General features: G+C 48.7%; 1 protein-coding gene across 5 annotated transcripts in view; it reads right to left on the bottom strand.

The window, feature by feature from the left end:
- The window catches only part of KYAT1 (kynurenine aminotransferase 1), a 35,637-nt gene that overhangs the window by 2,067 nt on the left and 10,132 nt on the right, over positions 1-23,438 (bottom strand). For 3 of the 5 annotated variants that reach the window (XM_024126460.3, XM_028497300.2, XM_007103778.3), the window contains exons 3-11: positions 11,236-11,449; positions 8,750-8,808; positions 6,397-6,544; positions 3,481-3,630; positions 3,314-3,400; positions 2,941-3,069; positions 708-828; positions 286-362; positions 68-157 (exon numbers count right to left, since the gene is read on the bottom strand). In XM_024126460.3, coding sequence (XP_023982228.1) covers positions 68-157; positions 286-362; positions 708-828; positions 2,941-3,069; positions 3,314-3,400; positions 3,481-3,630; positions 6,397-6,544; positions 8,750-8,808; positions 11,236-11,346 — 972 coding nt within the window. In that variant the 5' untranslated portion in view covers positions 11,347-11,449. Of the gene's footprint in view, positions 1-67; positions 158-285; positions 363-707; positions 829-2,940; positions 3,070-3,313; positions 3,401-3,480; positions 3,631-6,396; positions 6,545-8,749; positions 8,809-11,235; positions 11,450-18,679; positions 18,722-23,438 lie in introns of those variants that run through there. The other 2 variants (XM_024126461.3, XM_007103780.3) reach the window with 2 other exon arrangements.

Here is a 23,438-nt window from a genome sequence, read left to right as displayed (position 1 = left end):
GCCCGAACCCCTTTCTTGCCCCACCCCCCCCCCCGGTGGGGCAGGTCCTGCCCCCCCCCCCCCTCACCTGGGCCTGTGTGGGACAGTGGAAGACGGAGTTCTGGTGCACAGTGCGCAGGTGCTTCAGGAGACCGTCCGGGCCTAGGACCCAGCCCACCTGGACCAGGAACATAGGTAGGGGGTGAGGCCCTTCGGGGCCTGACCAAACCCCTTCTGGATTCCCAGGCCAGCCTCACCTACCAAGGATTGTAGAGGGAGGGGTCACCCCCGCCCTCGTTGACTCACCTTCCAGCCTGTGGCACTAAAGGTCTTGCCAGCGCTGCCAATGGTCAGGGTGCGTTCCCACATGCCAGGGAGGCTTGCTGCCCAAGGCCAAAGAAAGCAGCTGCTGAGATGGGGGTGGGGGCAGGGGAGGGGTGGGGGCTGGACCCCAGCAGGCACTCAGGCTCTCAACGCTCTGGACTCCACTCTGTGCTAAGCTACTTCCAGGACTGATCTGAGCTCACCCTCATGACAACCCTGGGAGGCACGTGCCATTGTGTTCCCCTGTCCTCAGAGAGATGAAGTCACTGTCCCAGGTCACCTGACCTGTGTGGGTCTAGACCCCTCGGTCCTAATCACCAGGTCTGCGCTGACACCCAGATTGGGCTCAAGGCCCTGCCACAAATGTCCAGGGGAACGGGGGCACCCTGGCCGGCTCGGCTCACCGATGCTGACGTGCTGGCACCCGTCGTAGACCAGCCACTGGTAGACCTCGTCGGTGATACACACCACGTCATGCTGCTGGCACAGGCTGGCCACCAGCTCCAGTTCTGACCTGGAGAACACCTGCAGGGACCATCCCCAAACAGAGAGGCCTGCTTAGAGAGATGAAAAGACAGGGCCAGAGCCGGTGCTGAGGGCTTTTCTGCCCCATCCTATCCCTGCAACAGTGACCCTGTGAAGTTGGTTGTGAGATAACAGAAAATACATATATATATATATATATATATATATATATATGTCTCTGCCCCGGTTCCTGGCACAGAACTCCTAAAACCCTTGTAAATTACTAAGTGGTAAGAGCACTAGGAGCATCTCTTGTTCTAATATTTGCTCTTTGATCCTGACCTTGACACAGGGCTCTGGAAACTCTTATAAATTCCTAAGTGATAAGAGCACTAGAAGTGGACCTCCCTGGTGGCGCGATGGTTAAGAATCCGCCTGCCTTCAATCCCTGGTCTCGGAAGATCCCACATGCCGCGGGGCAACTAAGCCCGTGCGCCACAACTACTGAACCTGAGGTCTAGAGCCCGTGAGCCACAACTACTGAGCCCGCGTGCCACAACTACTGAAGCGCATGTGCTCTAGGGCCCGCATGCCACAACTACTGAGCCAGAGTGCTGCAGCTATTGAAGCTGGTGCACCTAGAGCCTGTGCTCCGCAACAAGAGAAGCCACCGCGATGAGAAGCCCACGCACCACAACAATGAGTAGTCTTCACTCGCTGCAACTAGAGAAAGACTGCACGCAGCAACGAAGACCCAATGCAGCCAAAAATAAATAAATTTTTTAAAAAAAGAGCACTAGAAGCATTTTTGTTCTAATGAGGCAACTCTAAGTGGGCTCTTGTTTTTTTTTTGTTTTATTTTGTTTTGTTTTTTTTGCGGTATGCGGGCCTCTCACTGTTGTGGCCTCTCCCGTTGCGGGGCACAGGCTCGAGGCAACTCTAAGTGGGCTCTTGTTTTTTTTTTGTTTTATTTTGTTTTGTTTTTTTTGCGGTATGCGGGCCTCTCACTGTTGTGGCCTCTCCCGTTGCGGAGCACAGGCTCCGGACACGCAGGCTCAGCGGCCATGGCTCACGGGCCCAGCCGCTCCGCGGCACGTGGGATCTTCCTGGACCGGGGCACGAGCCCACGTCCCTTGCATCGGCAGGCGGACTCTCAACCACTGCGCCACCAGGGAAGCCCTCTAAGTGGGCTCTTGGATTGGGGCTGATCATCAGAAAGACGAAGCCATACTGGAAGTTTGGAATTTTCTCCAGAGAGGGCAGAGGGGCTGGAAATGGAGTTGATAATTGAAGCCTCCATAAAAATCCCAATAGGACAGGGTTCAGAGAGCTTGCAGGTGGGTGAGCACATCCAGGTACCAGGAGGTTGACACACCCCAGCTCCACAGGGACAGAAGCACCTGTGCTCAGGAACCTCCCAGACCTCGCCCTACATGTCTCTTCATCAGGTTGTTCATCTGTATCCTTTATCACATCCTTTAATAAACTGCTAACTGTAAGTAGGTGTTTCCCTGAGTCCTGTGAGCCACTCTAGCAAATTAATTGAACCGAGGAGGGGGTTGTGGGCAACTCAGATTTACAACCATAGGTCAGAAGCACAGGTGACAACCTGGACTTGTGATTGGTGTCTGGAGTGGGGTGGGGGGCAGCCTTGTGAGACTGAGCCCTTAACCTGTGGGGTCTGATGCCATCTCCAGGTAGACAGTGCCAGACTTGAATTAAATTGAGTTGACTTGTGGGACACCCAGCTGGTCTCAGAGAATTGCCTAGTGTGGGAAAAAACCCCACATATCTGGTGTCAGAAGCGTTGTGAGTGTGATAATGGTGTGACAGTAAAGGAGAGACACAGGTGGAAACCTGGATCTTCCTTCACATCAGTTCTGTCATGTTCCCGTTTTCCAGATGAGAAACTGCTGAGGTGAAGTCACTGGGCCAGCTTCATGGGGAAGTCATGGAGGTGTCCAGCCCGCTCCACCACCCGAGGCCTGATACCTTCCCTGGGGATCCCTGCCCCAGGCCCTGGGACCCCTGGGAGCTTCGGTCCTCAGAGCTCACTGCAGGTAGTCCTCCCACTTCACAGACAAAGAAACTGAGGCCCCATGGCAGCGCAAGAGTAACAGAGCAGGGACGTGAGCCAATCTGGAGGCGTCCCCGGTGAGGTCTCTCAGGTACCTTTCCCAGGGGGTTGTTGGGTGTGTTGAGGATAAGGGCTTTGGTGCGAGATGTGAACTTGCTGGCCAGCTCCGTGGGGTCCAGCTGCCAGTTGCCGCTGGAATCCAGTTCCCCGTCCTGGTTGGGGCTCTGCAAGAGGAGGTGGGAGGGCGTGGCAATACTTACCCACCTGACTTTCATCTCTAGAAATTCGGCCTTCCCCCCCCCAGGTATCTCTCCCCACTGTCTCTCCTCTCGGGCTCTAGACACCCCTCTCCTCATCCTGGAGAAACTGCCCTCCTTCACTTCCTTCCTTCTTTCCCACCTGCCAGGGTTCAGCCCAGCACACTCCTTGGACCCCTCTGCCCCCACACACCCCAACCAGCATCCTTACCGGCTTCAGGGACACAAACACAGGGCGACCCCCTGCCATCAATGTCATGGGCTCATAACAGTCAAAAAAGGGCTCGATGATGATGACCTGGTACAAGGATCAGACTGGCTGGGGTCGGCACCACCCTGACCCTTCACCCCCACCCAGCCCTGGCCTTGCCCACTCACCTCATCTCCTTCGTCCACCAGGGCCTGGAAGGCTGTGAACAGGGCCCCATAGGCACCCACAGTCACCAGCACGTTCTTGAGCGGGTCTATGTCTTGTCCCAGCAACTTCCCGAAGAAACTGGCCAGGATCTTTGTCAAGGGTGGGTAACCCTGTCGGGACAGCAGGGGTCAGCGGCCTGGTTCAGCCTGGGCCCACCCTCCCACTCAGATGCATCCAGGCAATTCTAGCATCTTCCAGCAGCAAGCCTTGGGGCAGAGTCAGTTCCTGTGGGGTGAGTTCTTTCATCTCCATCGCCAGCACGTGCCATAAAACCTGCTCTGTGCCAGGCCCAGCATCCAGGGCTGGGATCAGTGGGAAACCAGACAGAGTGCATGCCTTCATGGAGCACACTGCAACGGAGCCCTCAAAATAGCAGCAACTCCACACTTTAAACACCTCCCTCTAAGTTTAAGAAGCACTTTTGTGCCATCTAATCCTCTTGGCAGCCTTGCAAAAGAGGTATTATTTGATCCCCACCAGCTGGTAGAAAAACAGTGACACAGAGAAAGAAAATGACTTGCCCAAGGTCATGCCAGTTGAAGTTCAGGAATAGGACTTTATGTTGCAGCTTTGGAAGCACCCCACTTTGAGAGGAAGATTGGATCTGTACGCTTGTTTGCTGAGGACACTTACAAAACACTCCAGGCTAAGCCAAGGGACTGAAACCTAAGGTCTAGAACTTAACTAAATAACTCACTAAACTAGAATTGACTACATAAAAATGAAAAATTTCTGTACACCAAAATATCCCATGAGCCAAGTTAAAAGACAAAGAGAGGAACACTGCAACATAAGAGAAAGAAATAAGATATTTAATATATAAAGAGCTCTTTCAAAGCAATAAGACAAAGATATACACCCAAATGAAAAAAACGAGGTCAGGCACGAAAGAAAAAGTCCTGAGGCCCAATATGTACATGCAAAGAATGAACATTCCTGCCAGTTCTGAGACCAGCCTGTTGGTGGGTATGTGAGTAAACCTTACTAGAGGGCAATTTGACAATATCCAGCACATCTGAAATGCTTAAACCCTTTGATTCTCTAGTTTTACTTCTTGGGATATATCTGAGAGAAGTATTCACATAAGTGTACAAAGGGATACACAAAGAGATATTCACTGTGGCATTGCTTAATAGTGAGGTAACCAAACCAGATCATCAGCGTAGGGCTGGGTAGATAGATTATGGCACATCTAGGCAATCGGATACTATGCAGCCATCAAAAAGAATGAGGCTAATGGGGTACATATACACAATGGAATACTACTCAGCTATGAAAAAGAATGAAATAATGCCATTTGCAGCAACATGGGTGCAACTAGAGGTTATCATACTAAGTGAAGTAAGTCACAAAGAGAAAGACAAATACCATATGATATCACTTATATGTGGAATATAAAATATGACACAAATGAACCTATCTATGAAACAGAAACAGAATCAGGGACATAGAGAGCAGACTGGTGGTTGCCAAGGGGGAGGGGGATGGGAGAGGGTTGGATGGGGAGTTTGGGATTAGCAGATGCAAACTGGTATATATAGAATGGATAGACAACAAGGTCCTACTGTATAGCAGAGGGAACTATATTCAATATCCTATGATAAACCATAATGGAAAAGAATATGAAAAAGAATGTATGTATATGTATGGCTGAGTCACTTTGCTGTACAGCAGTAGTTAACACAACACTGTAATTCAACTATACTTCAATAAAAAATAAATTAAAAAAAAAAGAATCAGGCTGTTTTGACATGGAAAGATGCCTACGTCAGACGATTTAGTGAAATAAGTTATAGAATATTACTTAGAGTATGAGTCCATTTGTGTTAAGAAACACAAATCTCACGTGTGGGCATGTGAATGTGTGTGTGTTTATACAAGCATTTTTAAAAGTTAAAAGTTCAGGGGACTTCCCTGGTGGTGCAGTGGTCGAGCGTCCGCCTGCTAACGCAGGGGACACAGGTTTGGGCCCTGGTCCGGGAGGATCCCACATGCCGCGGAGCAACTGGGCCCGTGCGCCACAACTACTGAGCCTGCTCTCTAGAGCCCGTGAGCCACAACTACTGAGCTTGCGTGCCACTACTACCGAAGCCCACGTGCCTAGAGCCCGTGCTCCGCAACAAGAGAGGCCGCCACTGTGAGAAGCCCGCAGTGGCAACGAGGAGTGGCCCCTGCTCGCCGCAACTGGAGAGGGCCCAGGTGCAGCAATGAAGACCCAACGCAGCCAAAAATAAAATAAAAAAATTTATAAAAGTTAAAAGTTCAAAAGTCTAAACACTCAGCAAAGTAGCAAACTGTTAGCAGTGGTTATCTCTGGGTGGTGGCACTGGAGAGAACTTTCCCCCAGAGCGATGAGAAGCGCACCAAAGTTTAAGAAACTACTCCAAGGGGGCAAATATTTACTCTGTGGTTCTTTACAGAAAGACTTCGGATTTAGAGTCAAAACAATCAGCAGCTTGTCTTTCAGGGTGAAGCTTAGGTGTCACCTCCTTCAGAAAGCCTTCCCTGATCTCCCAGGTCTCATTCCCTCCTTCCTGCTCCCAAGTACCCCATTCTCCTCCATCACAGCATATCAGCTACCTTTGTTTTCTGCTTTTGTTTTGGTTTTTGGTCTGCTTTTCCCACTAGACCATGAGCTCCTGGCTCATGCTTTTTTATCTGTTTTTCCCCCAGACCATGAACTGTCCCAGGGCCTGGAACAAAGGAGACAGTCAGTGAACACGGAACCATGGCCAGACTGAATTCCCGGGGCTCTGCCCCATGAACCCTGACACTCAGATGGGCCTGCTGCCCAAAAAGATCTGCTCCGTCCTCCCCCAGGACCTCCTCAGAGGCCTATGTCCAGGGACGCCCCCCAGAGGGGCTGGTAGACTCACAAATGCCTTCGTGTACTGGTTGAGCATGAAGTCCCCACTGACGGCGTGCTGAAAGGCTTCCACGGCGAAGTCTGGGGGTGGGAAGTCTGGGAAGCCTTGGCCCAAGTTCACGACATCAGCCTCACTGGCCAGTTTGACAAACTCCACCCTGGGCAACAAACAGAGAGTGGGTACCAGCCCAACCCTCCACCCCGACCTGGACTTCCCCTTGCTTCCAGGGCAGGGTGAGCAAGGCATTGGGCTCCTTCTAGAAAAACTGGATAATCAGCATCCACCCTGGTCCGGAGATCTGTTTGTGGTCGTAACTGGTCCAGGCTGATCACATGTCTTAGCCCAGGGGCTTTCCAACTTTCTACCATGATCCATAGTAAGAAATCACTTTTACATCCCAAACTCTGTAGAGCACAAACATGGACTCAACTTCCTCCTTCCGGTGTGACCCACTGCAGTATTTCCCACCCTATCCTACTCTAGTGTTTAGAAATACTTGTTGAGCGCCGCGAAATGGATTTCGCGACCCGTTCATGTGTCTCTCAGCACCACACTTCGAAATGCTTGCTCACAGCATCTCTGACAGTCTATGAGGCATGTTCTGCTCCTTGATCACAGTGGGGATGGAGAAGCCGGGGTTCGGGCGACTTGCCCAACGTCTCCCGGTTAGCACTGCCAGGCTTTGAGTCCATATCTGTCTGAAGCACCAGTTCTGCTCTTGACGATGACCCTGGGCAGACTGGGGCCTGCCATCTGCCATCTCTGGCCCCTGACCACCTTTCTTCTGGCCCTGCCTAGTGGCTTACCTGTTCAGGGAAACTGGAAGAGAGGCTGAGAGGCTGAAGAGGCTGGTATGTGGTTCCAGGTTGGTTGGGGGCAGAGGGGTCAGGCTGGGTGGAGTTGAATTTGCATAACAATAAATATCATTATGTCTAAAATTGGTCATTTTCTCTCCAGAGCGCCACAATGTCTCTGAAGACACAGAGTTGCTGAAGTTCAGAGAGGCCAGCGACCTGTCCAGAGCCACACAGCCGCTAAGGCAGAGCTGAGATGCAAAATCAGGTGGTGGATGTTCCATGGTGGCTGGGACAGAGGAGCCAGGCTCAAATACCCTACGGAGACCAGCTGCCCTGTAGGTTGGGCCTCTAGGGTCCTGATCCTCAGGCCACCACCCTGGGGTCAGCAGGAACCTGGGACCTTTCATGGCCCTCATCCCTCCTGGCACTCCTCCCCTGTCCCGTGCATTCCCCCCAGGCCAGCTCCTGCTCTGCCCTGCCTTTGCATGAGACTTAGCCTCTCCTGGCCTCAGTCCTTCCTTCTGTACAATGGGTGTGACGGGTTCAAGAGTCTGCTGGGTCTGTGAGGCAGGAAAGATTCTTCCTGTCTCTCCCAGCCAGTCACTTCCTCCTTCGAAGTTGGACTTTATCTTATCTGCAAAATGCGCCACAAGCCTGCCCACCTGCCTCACAGAGAGGATAGAGCGTGGCAGCCTGGGGAACAGGAACCTGGAGGCCCAACCTAGAGGGCAGCCGGACCCTATAGGGCCTTTGGGCCCAGCTCCCCCATCCCAAACACCATGAAGCATCAGAGGAGAAGATGGAGGTGGAAGATTTTTGCAAAACACAAAGTGTTGTACAGCAGGGGAGTCTGAAAGAAAAAATGGTTCTCTTTTTGGTAAAAACAACAGCCAATGATTTTTTTTTTTTTTTTAACGTATAGAGGTGGCTCAGTGCCCTTGGCCAAAGGTAGAGCGGGCCAGGAGCGGGGGTTGGGGGGAAGCAGGAAGGTCATTAAATCTTTCTCACGCATCTTCCATTGCATCCATCGAATCACGAGTGACAAGGGGCACATATGCCTCTCATATTTAGAATAGGTCAATAAAGAAAAGATGTTAACCTCTGCAAGTGTTGGTGAGGAGCTGCCCGTGTCTTACCTTCTTATATTCCTTAGCTTAGCTTGTCCTGTACTAAGTGTGAAATGAAAGAATCCCTGGAAAGCCCTCAGCCTGGTGCCTGGGTAATGCCTGGGTAATGGCCATCGCTCACACAGTATGTCACCTCATCCTCCCAGGCCCTTCAAGGGAAATGAATTACCTCCATTTCCCAGATGTGAAACTGAGGCTCAGAGCAGGTGAGTCACCGGCCCCAAATGCCACAGCCAAGCAGGGCGAGGCTGAGATCCGAACCTAAGCCGGCTGCTGGGGGTCTCACCTCTCAGGAGCTGCGGCTACAAATCTACCCCCGTCCGAGTGCGCGGCCGTCCTGGGCACCACTGAGTTACTGCCAATCCAGGGACCGCCAGCCCTGCCCTGCCCTTGAGCCCAGGGGACCCCCACACCCCTCCCCAGCCCCGCCCAGCTCACCATGGGTTGTGGTCGATCCCGTCCAGCCTTCGAGCCTGCAGCTGTTTGGTCATGACGAGCTGAAGACAGAGCAAACGGAGGGTCAGTGGTGGAGGCCCAGCAGCCTGGGCCTGCCCAGGAGGCAGCTTCTCTGGGGCCACAGCCTTGGTGTCCACTCCTCCAGGAGAGAGGCGGAAAGCAGGGCTCCCAGACAAGAGAGTGGGGCGGTGTCTCCCGCCTCCCCGCCCAGCTCCTCCCGCTCCACCAGCCTGGACTCGCCCACCTGCCAGCCCAGGGTCCAGGTGTCCTGGTACACAGCCTGGATTCCATCAGGTTAAAGTTTGACCCAGGAGGGGCTGGGGCCAAGGAGGGGGAGCAGGAGGAAGGGGGAGAGCAGAGCAGGGAAGGATCATGGCGACAGTGACTGCAGCGGCTTCTCGCTAAGCTCTTCCTTTGACTTCTCAGGACCACCTGGCTGGTCCCGTTTTACAGATGAGAAGATGGAGGAGGGGGAGCGGGGGGAGGGATGCGTTCAAGGTCATACAACAGATACACTCAGACTCAGGCCTGTTTGAGACGAGGCCACGTTCTGACTCAGGCAAAGAGGACACTTGCTCGGTCCTGGGGGAGCTCAGGGGACCTCCCCTCCCCTTCCCTATGCTCCTTCCAGGCCAGCTTCCCCCTCACCCGCAGGTGTGCAGACACTGGCCAGCCCTGAGAGCCACCAAACTCAGGTCCTAAGCCCGCCTTGGCTGGGTGACATTGCACAGGTGCTTTAGCTCCCCTGGCCTCAGTCTCTCCATCAGTATAATAGGGGCATAGGCTCCGTGGTCCCTCCCAGCCTCCTGGTCCTGTGGCTTGGAGTCTCAGACGGCCGGCAGCTGGTGGAGCCACAGCTGTATCTAAGAGTGAGCCCCCACTGTTCCTTATGGTCTTGGTCCCCACAGCACGCCTATCAGAGGGACCAGGATATCCCCATCTAAAGATGAGGACACTGAAGCTCAAAGAGGTTCAGGGACTTCCCCAAGGTTGGAGGAGGAGCTGGACAGGACCCTGGTCAGGGTGGTGGCAACAGCAGGGCTCCTAGCGTCTGGCCCGTGCCCTGGAGAAGGCCACGGGGACCGTCTGTATTCGGGCCAGGCTTTTCCACCACCTGGGAGTCTTGCTGATGGGAATGATTTGCAGAGAGCCCAGCATGGGGCTGACACCTAGAAGGTGCTTTGCTAACATTGGCAGCCCTGTCCCTTCACTGAATCCCTGACACCTCTCACCAGGCCTGGCCCTCAGAACATGTCAAAAGAGTTAAAAATGAGAGCGTGATCCCTGCCAGGGAAAATCATGTTGTCACCAAAATGTTGATCAGCAGTGATTATCTTTGGTTGGTTAGTTAACAGATATTTTTCTTCTCTTATAATTTTCTTATTTTCCAAATTTTCTAAAATAAATGTTTTATTTTTTTGATTAAAAAATGTGGGAGAAAATTACATTTTAGATGAATGTTTGTAAATGTGATATACCAATATCAATAAAACAGGCTACAAAATAGCATGTATGGGATGATTATATTTTAAAAAATATACCCTAATATATATTTGTATGTATATATTTTTTTCTACGACCATATGTGAATAGAAAAAAAATTTAGAAGGAAGCACATCAAAATGTTAACAAAGGTTCTCTCTGAGTGGTGGAATTATAGGTGATTTAATTATAAGTGTACTTTTCTATGTTTCTAAGTTTCTTGTACAGAGAGCATACCATATTTGATTGATTCTGATATGTGTATTTTTTGCACATTGCACTTTCAGATGTGTCTTAGAATCTATAGCGTGAGCTTAACTGGCAATTTCCCCACTTACCAGTCCATAAAATAACAGTGCATCTTAATACTGATGGCATTATAGGTTCAATGATATAAGGAATTACGTTTGAATCGGGTATGCATCATATTTAACAAAATAAAGTGAAGATGAGTCGGGGCAGTGCGGGGGGTGGGTAGAGGTTGGCGTGAGGGAGTTTGAGGAGGGCTGGGGTGGGCGGAGTAGAGGGGTGCAGGGGCACAGAGAGAGAGCAAAGGGGGTGGATGGAGTTGAATGAGTTTAGGAAGAACATAAAAAAGGGGGGACTCCAGAAACTTGGGGTGCTCAATGGAGTGACCTTTGAGTATGTCACACACTACTTGGATAAGTGAGGAACAGTGCCTGTTCTTGAGCTTATGCATAATGTATTTATTCAGCCAACATTTATGAAGCACCTACTGTGTACCAAACACTGGGCTGGGCACAGGGGGTGATGGGGAGGCAGCAGCTCCACGGAGACCATTCAGATGCATAGCTACAAGTTCTAGATTAGAAGCAAGGGCAAGGAAGAGGCCCACACCCAGGCTGCAGTCGGAGAAGGCCTCCTGAAAGAGAAGGCTCATGCACAGCTTTGAAGCCAGAACCAAGCCAGATCCCAGGAGCCCTGGGGCATGCAAGCAGCAGAGCACGAGGGGATAGAGCACTTACAGTCTGATGCAAACACCGGGCCAGTGAAGCTCCAGACTTCTTTCCCCGGAAGGGCCCCACCAGGTGCAAATAGATGGCTGCCGCATTCCTGAACATGCCTCCCAGAGCCATGGGGCACTGACGACGTCTCCTCCAAGGGCAGAGGAGAAGGGAGGAGAATGCCCTGGCCAGAAAATGGCTCCGAGCTCAGGACTTGAGTCCCCCACACACAGCTCTAATAACAACAACAACAATAAGTGCTAATATTTATTGAGTAGTCACTGTGTGCCAGGCATGGCAGCAAGTACCTTGTTGCATGGCTATCCTTCAGTCCTTGAAACCCTGGGACCCCTTCCCCACCAGCAACCAGAGTGACCCTTTCAAAATGTAAATCACCTCTAATTAAAAAATGATCCAGGGACTTCCCTGGTGGCGCAGAGGTTAAGAATCCGCCTGCCAATGCAGGGAACACGGGTTTGAGCCCTGGTCCGGGAAGATCCCATGTGCCACAGAGCAGCTAAGCCCGTGCACCACAACTACTGAGCCTGCGAGCCACAACTACTGAGTCAGTGTGCCACAACTACTGAAGCTTATGAGCCTAGAGCCCGTGCTCCTCAACAAGAGAAGCCACTGCAATGAGAAGCCCGCACACTACCATGAAGAGTAGCCTCTGCTCGCCCCAACTAGAGAAAGCCCACGTGCAGCAACGAAGACCCAACACAGCCAAAAAAAAAAGATCCAGGGACTTCCCTGGTGGTCCAGTGGTTGAGACTCTGCGCTCCCAATACAGAGTGCAAGAGTTCGATCCCTGGTCGGGGAACTAAGATCCTGCATACCACATGGCACAGCTAAAAAAAAAAAAAAATCCAGTTGAAGATTATGCATGGCCCCTAACATTGCAGATTGCAGACAGAGTCAACCCTACACGTTCTGACTCTGGAAACACACAAATCACCTGCAAATTATTGCTGTGCTAAAACCAAATCTAAAGCAGATCATGCCTCTGGATTACTAAAGTACAAGGGACAGAAGAGCACGTTAAATTACACCATGGAGATGCAATTAACAAATTCAGACTGATGGAAACTCTATAGAACAAATGACCCTGTTTCTTCAACAAATAAAATGCAAGAGGAAAAAAATGCCTGGGACTTCCCTGGTGGCGCAGTGGTTAAGAATCCACCTGCCAATGCAGGGGACATGGGTTTGATCCTTGGTCTGGGAAGATCCCATATGCCGTGGAGCAATTAAGCCCGTGCACCACAACTACTGAGCCTGCACTCTAGAGACCGTGAGCCACAACTATTGAGCCCGAGTGCCACAACTACTGAAGCCCACACGCCTAGAACCCGTGCTCTACAACAAGAGAAGCCACCGCAAGGAGAAGCCTGCACAGTGCAACAAAGAGTAGCCCCTGCTCGCCACAACTAGAGAAAGGTCCCCGCGCAGCAACAAAGACACAACGCAGCCAAAAAAAAAAGCCTGGAGCATTATAGATTAAAAGAGACTCAACAGACATAAATTAAAAAGTGAATGCCTTGAAAAAGAAGAAAAATGTTGAAGGACACACTGCACGATTTCAAAACTTACTAAAAAGCTAAAGGAACCAAAAAAGTGTGGTACTGGCATAAGGATAGACATATAAATTAAGGGAATAGAATTGAGAGTCCAGAAATGAACTATTTGGTCAACTGCTATTTGACAAGGGTGCCAAGAAAATTCAATGAGGAAAGAACAGCCTTTTCAACAAACAAATGGTGCTGGAACAACTGGATATAACCATGCAAAAGAATGAATTTGGACTTCTACCTCATACACAAATATTAACTCAAAGTGGATCATAGACCTAAATGTAAGAGTTAAAACTATAAAACGTCTTGAAGAAAACAGGAGTAAATCTTTGTGACTTTTCATTAGAAGATAGTTTCTTATATACAACACCAAGAGCACAAGCAACGAAAGAAAAAATAAATTGGACTTTATCAAAATTAGACACTTTTGTGTCTCAAAGGATACCGTTAAGAAAGTGAAAAGAAAACCCACAGTATGGGGGAAAATATTTGCAAATCATAAATCTGAATCTCTCCAAAGAGATATAAATGGCTAGTAAGCACATGAAAAGATGTCCAACATCATTAGTCATTAGGTAAATGCCACATTAAGATACCACTTCACATCCACTAGAATGGCTATAACAAATAAGACAGATAATTACAAGTGTTTCGAGGATGGTGAGAAACTGGAACCCTTGTATATTGTTTCTGGGAATGTAAAATGGTGCAGCTGCTGTGGAAAACCGTCTAGAAGTTCCTCAAAATGTTAAACATAGAGTTACCATATGATCCAGCAATTCCGCTCCTAGGTATACACCCAAGAGAAATGAAAAAAAATATGTCCACACAAAATCCTGTACATGAATATTCATAAGCAGTATTACTCCTAAGAATCAAAAAAGTGGAAACAAACCTAAATGTCCACCACCTGATGAACAAAATGTGGTAAATCCATATGACTTAACAATATCATTTGACAATAAGAGGGAATGAAGCACTGAATCATGCTACAACATGGATGAACCTTGAAACATTATGCTAAGTAAAAGGAGCCCATTACCAAAGGCCACAAATTGTACGATTCCATTGATATGCAACAGGCAAATCTAGAGAGTCAGAGAGATTAGTGTTTGCCTTGGGTTGGGAGTGGCATGGGGGGTGAGGGTGGGGAACGACTGCTAATGGGTACGGGTGTCTTTTTTTTTTTTAAGATTTATTTATTTATTATGTATTTATTTATTTTTGGCTGCGTCAGGTCTTAGATGCGGTGTGCGGGTTTTCTCTTCTCTAGTTGTGGCGCGCAGGCTCCAGGGCACGTGGGCTCTGTTGTTTGTGGCACGTGGGCTCTAGTTGAGGCATGAGAGCTCGGTAGTTGTGGGGCGCAGGCTTAGTTGCCCCATGGCATGTGGGGTCTTAGTTCCCTGACCAGGGATCGAACCCGCGTCCCCTGCGTTGGAAGGCGGATTCTTTACCACTGTACCACCAGGGAAGTCCCAGTATGGGTGTCTTTTTGCTGTGATGAAAATGTTCTAAAATTAGATTGTGATCATGGTTTCACAAGTGTGAATATACCAAAAACCACTGAATGGTACACTTTAAGGTTGAGGAATGGTGCGTGTGTTATATTTCAATAAAGCTATTTTTAAAAATTGCCAAGGTTTAAAAAAAAAAAAGGCAGTGCCCTGGTAGTGGCCACGGGGATGTGTCTCTGCACTGCTAGGAGCCTAAGTGACAGAGGGGACGGCTGTGCTCAGAAATCCATCCCCATCCTTAGCACAGAGGCCGCGCTTCCAAGGGCTGCTCCCAGCCAGTGCCCAAAGGACAGTGAGGCAGGCTGTTGCCGGGAGATGTGGCCCTCTCAAGGACTCCCACTGGCTTTCCTGGAACTTTCTAAGAACTGCACTGCATCTGAGACTTTTCCTTCCTTCCTCCCTCCCTCCCTCCTTTCCTTCCTTCTTTCTTTCCTTCTCTCTCTCCTCCAAGGGGGTCAGAATACAGCCCTAAAAAAGAAGTGGGTGTCTGGGCGTGAGGGAGACTGTTGTAGATTAAAAGACTAAAGAGACACTACTCGGCCATAAAAAAGAATGAAATAATGCCATTTGCAGCAACATGGATGTAACTAGAGATTATCATATTGCAATACAAGTGAAGTAAGCCAGAAAGAGAAAGACAAATACCATATGATGTCACTTATACGTAGAATCTAAAATATGGCACAAATGAACCTACTTGTGAAACAGAAACAGACTCACAGACATAGAAATCAGACTTGTGGTTGCCAAGGGGGAGGGGATAGGGAGAGGGATGGACCGGGAGTTTGGGATTGGTAGATGCAAACTATTACATTCAGAATGGATAAACAACAAGGTCCTACTGCATAGCACAGGGAACTATATCCAATCTCCTGGGATAAACCATAATGGAAAGGAATATTAAAAAAGAATGTGTAGGGACTTCCCTGGTTTTCCAGTAAGGGAAAATGCACACCAGGGAACCATGGAGTGTCTCAATAAAAGGGTCTTAGAACTTATTATAGGACCTACATGGGAAAAGAATCTAAAAAAGAGTGGATACATATGTATATGTGTAACTGATTCACTTTGCAGCACAGCAGAAACTAACACAACATTGTAAGTCAACTGTATGCCAATAAAAAGTTAAAACAAACAATTCGCTCCTCAAAAAAAACAAAGAACTAGTTTAGGATTTAGACTTTGGTGGGGTGATTTGGGTGAGGGTCCAAGAAGCGGGACTTTGCTCTGAATTGGTGCTTTCAGAAGCAGGGATAATTTCATGGTTGGAGATCTCAATAATTTTATTTATAGGGAGGGCAGGCTAGAGTGAGACTAGTTATCATTGGTAAGGAAGATGCAGTCCCTCGGATTAGCCAGGAGAGGGGTGTGCGTGGTATTATGTGGCTTCAACAATATTCGGGTTTGTCTGTGCTCAGACATGATTCTGGAGGGGTCTTGTTTTTGTCTTGATTTCTCAAGGTCACAGAGTGGCTTTGTGTGATGTCGCTGTTCTGCGAAATTGTTCAGGTGCAACACAAGACCAAATCTGCCGGTGCCAGACAGCTCCTGGATTCCAGATTCTGCTTTTCTTTTTTCTATACTTTTCTTTTTTTATACTAAGAATAAAATCCAGGGCTTCCCTGGTAGCGCAGTGGTTGAGAGTCCGCCTGCCGATGCAGGGGACGCGGGTTCGTGCCCCGGTCTGGGAGGATCCCACATGCCGCGGAGCGGCTGGGCCCGTGAGCCGTGGCCGCTGAGCCTGCGCGTCCGGAGCCTGTGCTCCGCAACGGGAGGGGCCACAACGGTGAGAGGCCCGCGTACCGCAAAAAAACCAAAAAAACAAAACAACAACAACAACAACAACAGCAACAAAAGAATAAAATCCAAAGTCTTTACCATGTACCATGAGGCCGTATTAGATCAGACGTGAGGCCTCCTGTGCCAGGGCATTTCCTGCCACTGTCCCTTTTGCTTGCTGTCCCCTAGCCACGCTCACCATTCCTGTCTGTTAGTTGTTCTCCTCCTTATTCACTCTCCTTATCCTATAGCAGCGCCAGCAAACGTTTTCTGCATTGGGCCAGTGCAAATATTTTAGGCTTGGCAGGACAGACAGTCTTTGTCGCAGCTTCTCAAGTCTGCTGCTGTAGTGGGAAAGCAGCCTTAGACAACACGTACACAAACAGGAGGCAGCGGTTTGCCCTGTGGCCTCCCTTTTCCGATGGATCTAAGGAGAGGTGTTGATATTTCACTTTGCTCAGCTTCTTACTCATAGGGACAGAGTAACAACTTCTAAGCTCCTTATGTGCAGGACTGGAAACCAGAAGTCCAATATAACCTACCTGTTCACATCATTTCATAACTATCAGTACAACGCTCTAATTTTATTAGAGAGGGGAAATAAAAGGAGAGCAATTTATAAACCAGAAATGGATATTTTAATATGTAAATGCTCAGGCTTGTCCACACTAGAAGATTCTAGGAAGTAGAGAGCTGTTGGCACCTGCTTATAAGAAATAAGTCAGGCCTAAACTAGGCAACCCCCTAGCCTAGTCCCTTCTAAACCCCTCCCAACCTAGCCTCTTCCTCTAAGGTCTTTCAAAGCATCTCAGAGCCCTGAAAACTAGCCATCTGTCCAACGGTGGGGCAATTCCTCCTCTCTTCCTCACTCCATCCTCAGCTTCTGCCAAGCATGTTCTCTGGCCAGGCCCTGGCATAGCGCTGAGACTACAGTGTGGACCAGGCCTGGTGAGAGAGGCCCACAAACGCTGTCTCCTTCATTATGCAGCAAGTATTTCCTGACAAGTGCAAAAATGTGTGTTATGGCTCGAATTGTGTCCTCCAAAGGGATATGTCCAAGTCCTAACCTCTGGTACCTGTGAATATGGCCTTATTTGGAAATAAGATCTTTGAAAATGTAATCAATTTAAGACAAGGTCATACTGGATAAGAGTGGACCTTAATCCAATATAATTTGTGTCCTTATAAGAAGAGGAGAAGAGACACAGACGTATAGGGAGAAGGTCATGTGAAGATGAAGGCAGAGATTAGAGTAGAGCACCTACAAGCCAAGGAACACCAAGTATTGCTGGCAGCACCGAAGCTAAGAGAAAAGCGTGGGCCAGATTCTCCTCTGGAGACATCAGAGAAAGCATGGCCCCAATGACACCTTGATTTTGGACTTCTGGTCTCCAGAACTGTGAGAGAATAAATTTCTGTTGTTTAAACCACCCAGTTTGTGGTATTTTGCTGCGGACGACCAGGAAACATACAGTGGAACACAGCCCCCCACATGCGGGAGTTAGGGAGGGCTCCTTGGAGGATGTGGCCTTCCAGTTGAGTCCCAAAGGAGGGAAAAGGGTGCCAGGTGGTGCCAAGGCCCGTGGAACAGAACTGAGAAATTCCAGGAGCTGGGACGTCAGTCCGGCCAGAGTTCACCCTCTAATTTCTCAGAATCGAGAGTACTCCCTGGAAACCGGAAGTACTCCCTGACCCCTGTGGATCCAGAACCAGAGCTTGGAGCAACAAAGGGCAGTGTGATTATTATCTGAGGAGGGACATTCCACCATGTGTCATGTCAGGGGGTGGTTGTCGGCGTGCTTCAGCTTCCCTCAGCCAGAGGACAAGAGGCCCACGGCCGGGTCTGAGCCAGTGCTGGTCATAGTGGGTGCCTTGTGACCACTGCGTGTTCTAGGGGGACCAGCCATCCTGCTTGCCAGGGATTGAGGGGTTTCTCGGGATGCAGAACTTTCAGTGCTAAAACCAGGACCATCCTGAGCAAACGGGGATGGGTGGTCCCCTTAGATCGGCCAGATGTAGGGTTGGCTGCTCCCGTCCTGTGCCTGAGGTCCTGCTGACTCCTCCAGATGGACTTAATCCTATGGGACCCCCCTTGACCATCTCCTGACCACTTGGTTCAAAATCTGCGGGTGCCTGGTAGGCTGATCCTCTCTCTGACATGGTCGCCCACATCACTCCATGTCTATCATTTCTGTCCTTTCTCCTAAGGTGGCTACACCTCCTCTGCCCCAAATCATGCTTTCATCATCTCACCGGATTACAGAGGTAGGAATAAGATTAACACAACCAGCTCTAATTTGCTCACTTGGCACCAGGCACTGCAATAAAGACTATACTTAAGTCGTTGGACCCTTTCAACAGTCCTGGAAAGCAGGTGCTATCCTCACCTCCATTAATAGGCAAGGAAATTCGTAATAATGAAAAAATAATAACAAACACTCAAATGGAGCTACTGAAGGTCGGGGGAGGGTCTGCATCCCTGGATACCCAGAAAATGGCAGAAACTCACACGGGAAAAGATCCCAGCTTGTGGCGCTTTCCTCTCCTCTGCCCCAATCTCAGCCCTTCACCCTCACTGCCAGCTCTCGGGAAAGGTGGTACCTTGGGGCTGGAGGTGGCCTGGGACACCCGGCTCCATGGAGGGCGAGGAGAGCCTGCGCTGGATGAGGATACGCTTAACCAGTCTCGCTGCCTCGGGGCTGGGGCTGGAAACCAGGATGGGGCTTTCACTGCAGAGCACTGCCAGGGCAGGGGGTGGTGTGTGTGTCCGGGTGAGTCTGTGGGCACAGGAGTGAGCATTACACTGCACCCTCTGTGGGGCAGATTTGTCCTGCCAAACATTTGGTGCTCCGCTGGGATCAGGCACCAAGCAGACCCTTGAGGAGACGATTAGAACACAGGCTTTGGGGCCACGCAGACCTTGGCTGTGTGACCCAGGGCAAATCACTTCACCTCTCTGAATGTCAGTTTCCCTGTCTATAAAATAAATAAAAATAAGATAATTCATGGAGGGACTTCTCTGGTTGTCCAGCAGTTAAGACTCCATGTTCTCAATGCAGGGGACCCAGGTTCGATCCCTGGTTAGGGAACTAGATCCCACATGCCGCGACTAAAGATCCCACATGCCACAACTAAAAGATCCCGCATGCCACAATGAAATCCCATGTGCCGCAATGAAGATCTGGCGCAGCCCAATAAATAAAAAAAAAATAAATAAATATTTTTAAAAAGAGATAATTCATGGAAAGCACGTCACTTAGTGCCTGGCACATAAAAGGTGACCATAAATGACAGATGTTTTTCTATGTTTGTTTTGGCCACACCACACAGCATGTGGGATCCTAGTTTCCCAACCAGGGATCGAACCTGTGCCCCCTGCAGTGGAAGTGTGGATTCTTAACCTGGTTACTGGACCACCAGGGAAGCCCCAGTGACAGATATTAATAATAGAGTGGGCACTTTTTGGAGCTAGATGTGTGTGAATTCACACATGCTCACTCGTGGGGCTGGCTTCTCCATCAGATCTCCTCAGGAGGCTTAGTGCTGAGGGCCTGCAGTAGTTTCAGGAGCCTATGAAAATGTTTTCATTTTAATTTATTTTAAAATAAGAAAAAAAGAGAATATAATAACAATGAATTGTATAATAATGAATCCAGCCTGGATGATATCTGTTCTTTACACCAACATAGTTGTAAAATATAATTTTTTTTTGTAAAATATAACATTTATTATTTTTTTTAATGGAGAAAGGGGCCCATGAAGTAAAAGTGAATAGTGTCCCTGAAAGTTTTAATGTGACTTTGAATATGGGTATATCCGTGTGTGGTTGTGACGTCATGTGCAAATAAGAGTGTTTGAGGGAAGGGGGGGTAGGATGAACTGGGAGATTGGAACTGACATCTATACACTACTATGTATAAAATAGATAACTGATGAGAACCTACTGTATAGCACAGGGAACTCTACTCAGTGCTCTGTGGTGACCTAAATGGGAAGGAAATCTAAAAAAGAGGGGATATATGTATACGTATAACTGATTTACTTTGCTGTACAGCAGAAACTAATACAACATTGTAAAGCAACTATGCTCCAATAAAAATCAATAAAGAAGAAAGAGTGTTTGCCCTTGAGCACTTGCCCACGTCTCTGTCTGTGCTTGTGAGCATGTGGGCGTCGTGGGGACAGTTTCCAGGAACTTGAAGGGGAGGGAGAAGCCACTGGGGGTCTGAGCCGAGGGCAGGAAGGGCACAGGTGGCCACGTGGGCTGCCCTCACCAGCAACACTGCCTGATGTCAAGGCAGGAGGGGAAGTGGGTGCTTGTTGTTCCTGAAGCTGCCAGCAGGGGGCATGAAAAGCCAGCCCCGTCTAGACTTCCGGCTAGCTGGCCCTGGGGATCCGCACATTAGGACACAGGACAACTTTGGTGCCTCAAGAGGGGGCTGTGGCCTCACTTCATAGAGGAGGTCCACCGTGGGGAGCTTGCTGGTCCAGGTCCACCTCGAGGCAGGACTGCTGGCCTCTCAGTCCAGAGTCTTCCCACTGACTGGGCTGACCTAGAGACCTCCACAGGGACTCATTCATAAGCACCTGGGGGCTCTCACTGGGGACCCATTCAACTCTTTCAAGGGCAGCCTTTCCCAGGCCACACCCATCACCAGCTCCCCATGTGCCTCATCTCTCATCTTCCAGGAAGCAGGTCTTCCCTGGACAACCCCTCTGCAGCCCTGAAGTCTATGCTAAGGGTGAGGACAATGGCCTTTTATTTACTGCACACTTTCTCTGTGCCAGGCTGCCTGCCGAGCACCTCACAGGGTCCACCACTTTTATTTATTTATTTATTTATTTATTTTTGAATTTTTGAATTTTATTTTATTTATTTTTATTAGTCATTAGTCACCAATTTTACACATCAGTGTATACATGTCAATCCCAATCGCCCAATTCATCACACCACCATCCCCAACCCCCCTGCGGCTTTCCCCCCTTGGTGTCCATACGTTTGTTCTCGACTCTGTGTCTCAATTTCTGCCCTGCAAACTGGTTCATCTATACCATTTTTCTAGGTTCCACATATATGTGTTAATATACGATATTTGTTTTTCTCTTTCTGACTTACTTCACTCTGTATGACAGTCTCTAGATCCAACCACATCTCAACAAATGACCCAATTTCATTCCTTTTTATGGCTGAGTAGTATTCCATTGTATATATGTACCACATCTTCTTTATTCATTCGTTTGTCGATGGGCATTTAGGTTGCTTCCATGACCTGGCTATTGTAAATAGTGCTGCAATGAACACTGAGGTGCATGTGTCTTTTTGAATTATGGTTTCCTCTGGGTATATGCCCAGTAGTGGGATTGCTGGATCATATGGCTATTCTATTTTTAGTTTTTTAAGGAACCTCCATACTGTTCTCCACAGTGGCTGTATCAATTTACATTCCCACCAACAGTGCAAGAGGGTTCTCTTTTCTCCACACAGGGTCCATCACTTTTAATTCCACCAGAAAGGTTCCACCAAGAGGTTAAGTCACACACCCAAGGCCACAGCTAGCATGTAGCAGAGCCGGAATTTGAACTCAGGACACTGACTTCAAAGCCTGTATTCACTGCCACTGTGGAGCAAGGGGAGGCTCTGAGCAGTGACATGACGGCCCCTTGGGCCACTGACTCCTACTTCCAGAAAGAGCCAAAGAAGCACAGACTGATAGATGTTCAAGGAGAAATGAGAGAATTTGGTCCAGTCACTCACATTTTACGGATGGGGATACTGATGACCAGGGAGGGGAACTCACCAGCCCAGATTCCAGTAGGACCAGGTCACCTGAGTCACAATCCTGGCATTTTTCTCATCCTAGCAGGCTGTCTAGGACATTATGCACATGGCCCAGAGGAAGCTGCTCAATAAACTTCTGTTGAATGAGAGAATTAATGACTACTCTCCAACCAGACTGTGAGCTCCATTAGAACAAGGACTCTCCTCTGATCATCTTTTTACTGTCAACATCTGGTTCAGGGACTTAGGTGCACACCTTTTTATCGCTTCAGCAAATATTTATCGAACTTCTGTTATGCGCTATGCCCTAGGCTAGCCGCCAGGCACACAAGGGTGAATAGGACACCTTCCTTTCCTTCAAGGTGTACACACAGAATGAAGGAGACAAACAAGTAACCAGACCATTCTAATATAGTGTGAGCCTTAATATGCAAAGGATTCTTATAAATCAATAACAAAAGCCCAACATCTCAATAGAAAAAAAAGTGTGCAAAAGATATAAATTCACACAAAAAAAGAAAATAGCCAATAAACTTGAAAAGATGCTGAACCTTGTCATAATTAACAAAATGCAAACTAAAGTGAAACACTATTTTCTGCCTCTCAGGCAGAGAATAAGAAGATTGAGATCCACCAATTCAACACTATGCTGCACTAAAAGTCATTGGTATAACTTCTGGAGGGCAACTTAATAATAGTGACTTATATTACTCTTTGACTTAACACTTAATCTTCTAGAAGTTTCTTACAGGAATATTCATACATATACATAGAGAGGTATCCACCTGGATGATTTGTGCAGCATTGTGTGTGAGAGAGAAAAACCTGGAGACAATCTGATGTCCATCAGTTGGAGGCTGGTTCAATTTGTTATGATTTATCCATACAATGGAATATTGTGCAGCCATCAAAAGGAATGAGATCACCCCTAGCATTCTGACATAAAAAGATATTCAGGTTACATGAAAAATGCGTGTTGATTTCAAAACCTACTACAAAGCTATAGTAATCAAAACAGTGTGGCACTGGCATAAGGATAGAAATACAGACCAATGCAACAGAATTGAGAGCCCAGAAATAAACCCAAACATCTATGGCCAATTGATTTTTGACAAGGATGCCAAGACCATTCAATGGGGGAAACATAATCTCTTCAACAAATGGTGGTAGGGGGACTTCCCTGGCAGTCCAGTGGTTAAGACTTCGCTTTCCAATACAGGAGGTGTGGGTTTGATCCCTGGCTGGGGAGCTAAGATCCCACATGCCTCGCAGCCAAAAAACCAAACAGAAGCAAATTGTAACCAATTCAATACAGAATTTAAAAATGGTAAACATCAAAAAAAAAATCTTTAAAAAACAAAACAGGGGCTTCCCTGGTGGCGCAGTGGTTGAGAGTCCGCCTGCCGATGCAGGGGACGCGGGTTCGTGCCCTGGTCCGGGAAGATCCCACATGCCGCGGAGCGGCTGGGCCCGTGAGCCATGGCCGCTGAGCCTGCGCGTCCGGAGCCTGCGCTCCGCAACGGGAGAGGCCACAGCAGTGAGAGGCCCGCGTACCGCAAAAAAAAAAAAAAAAAAAAAAAC

Source organism: Physeter macrocephalus, chromosome 13, assembly GCF_002837175.3.
Source record: "Physeter macrocephalus isolate SW-GA chromosome 13, ASM283717v5, whole genome shotgun sequence".
In the NCBI taxonomy this organism is placed as follows: Eukaryota; Metazoa; Chordata; class Mammalia; order Artiodactyla; family Physeteridae; genus Physeter; species Physeter macrocephalus.
The sequence above is the reverse complement of the archived record's forward strand: the minus strand, read 5'-3'. Positions and strand labels throughout refer to the sequence as shown.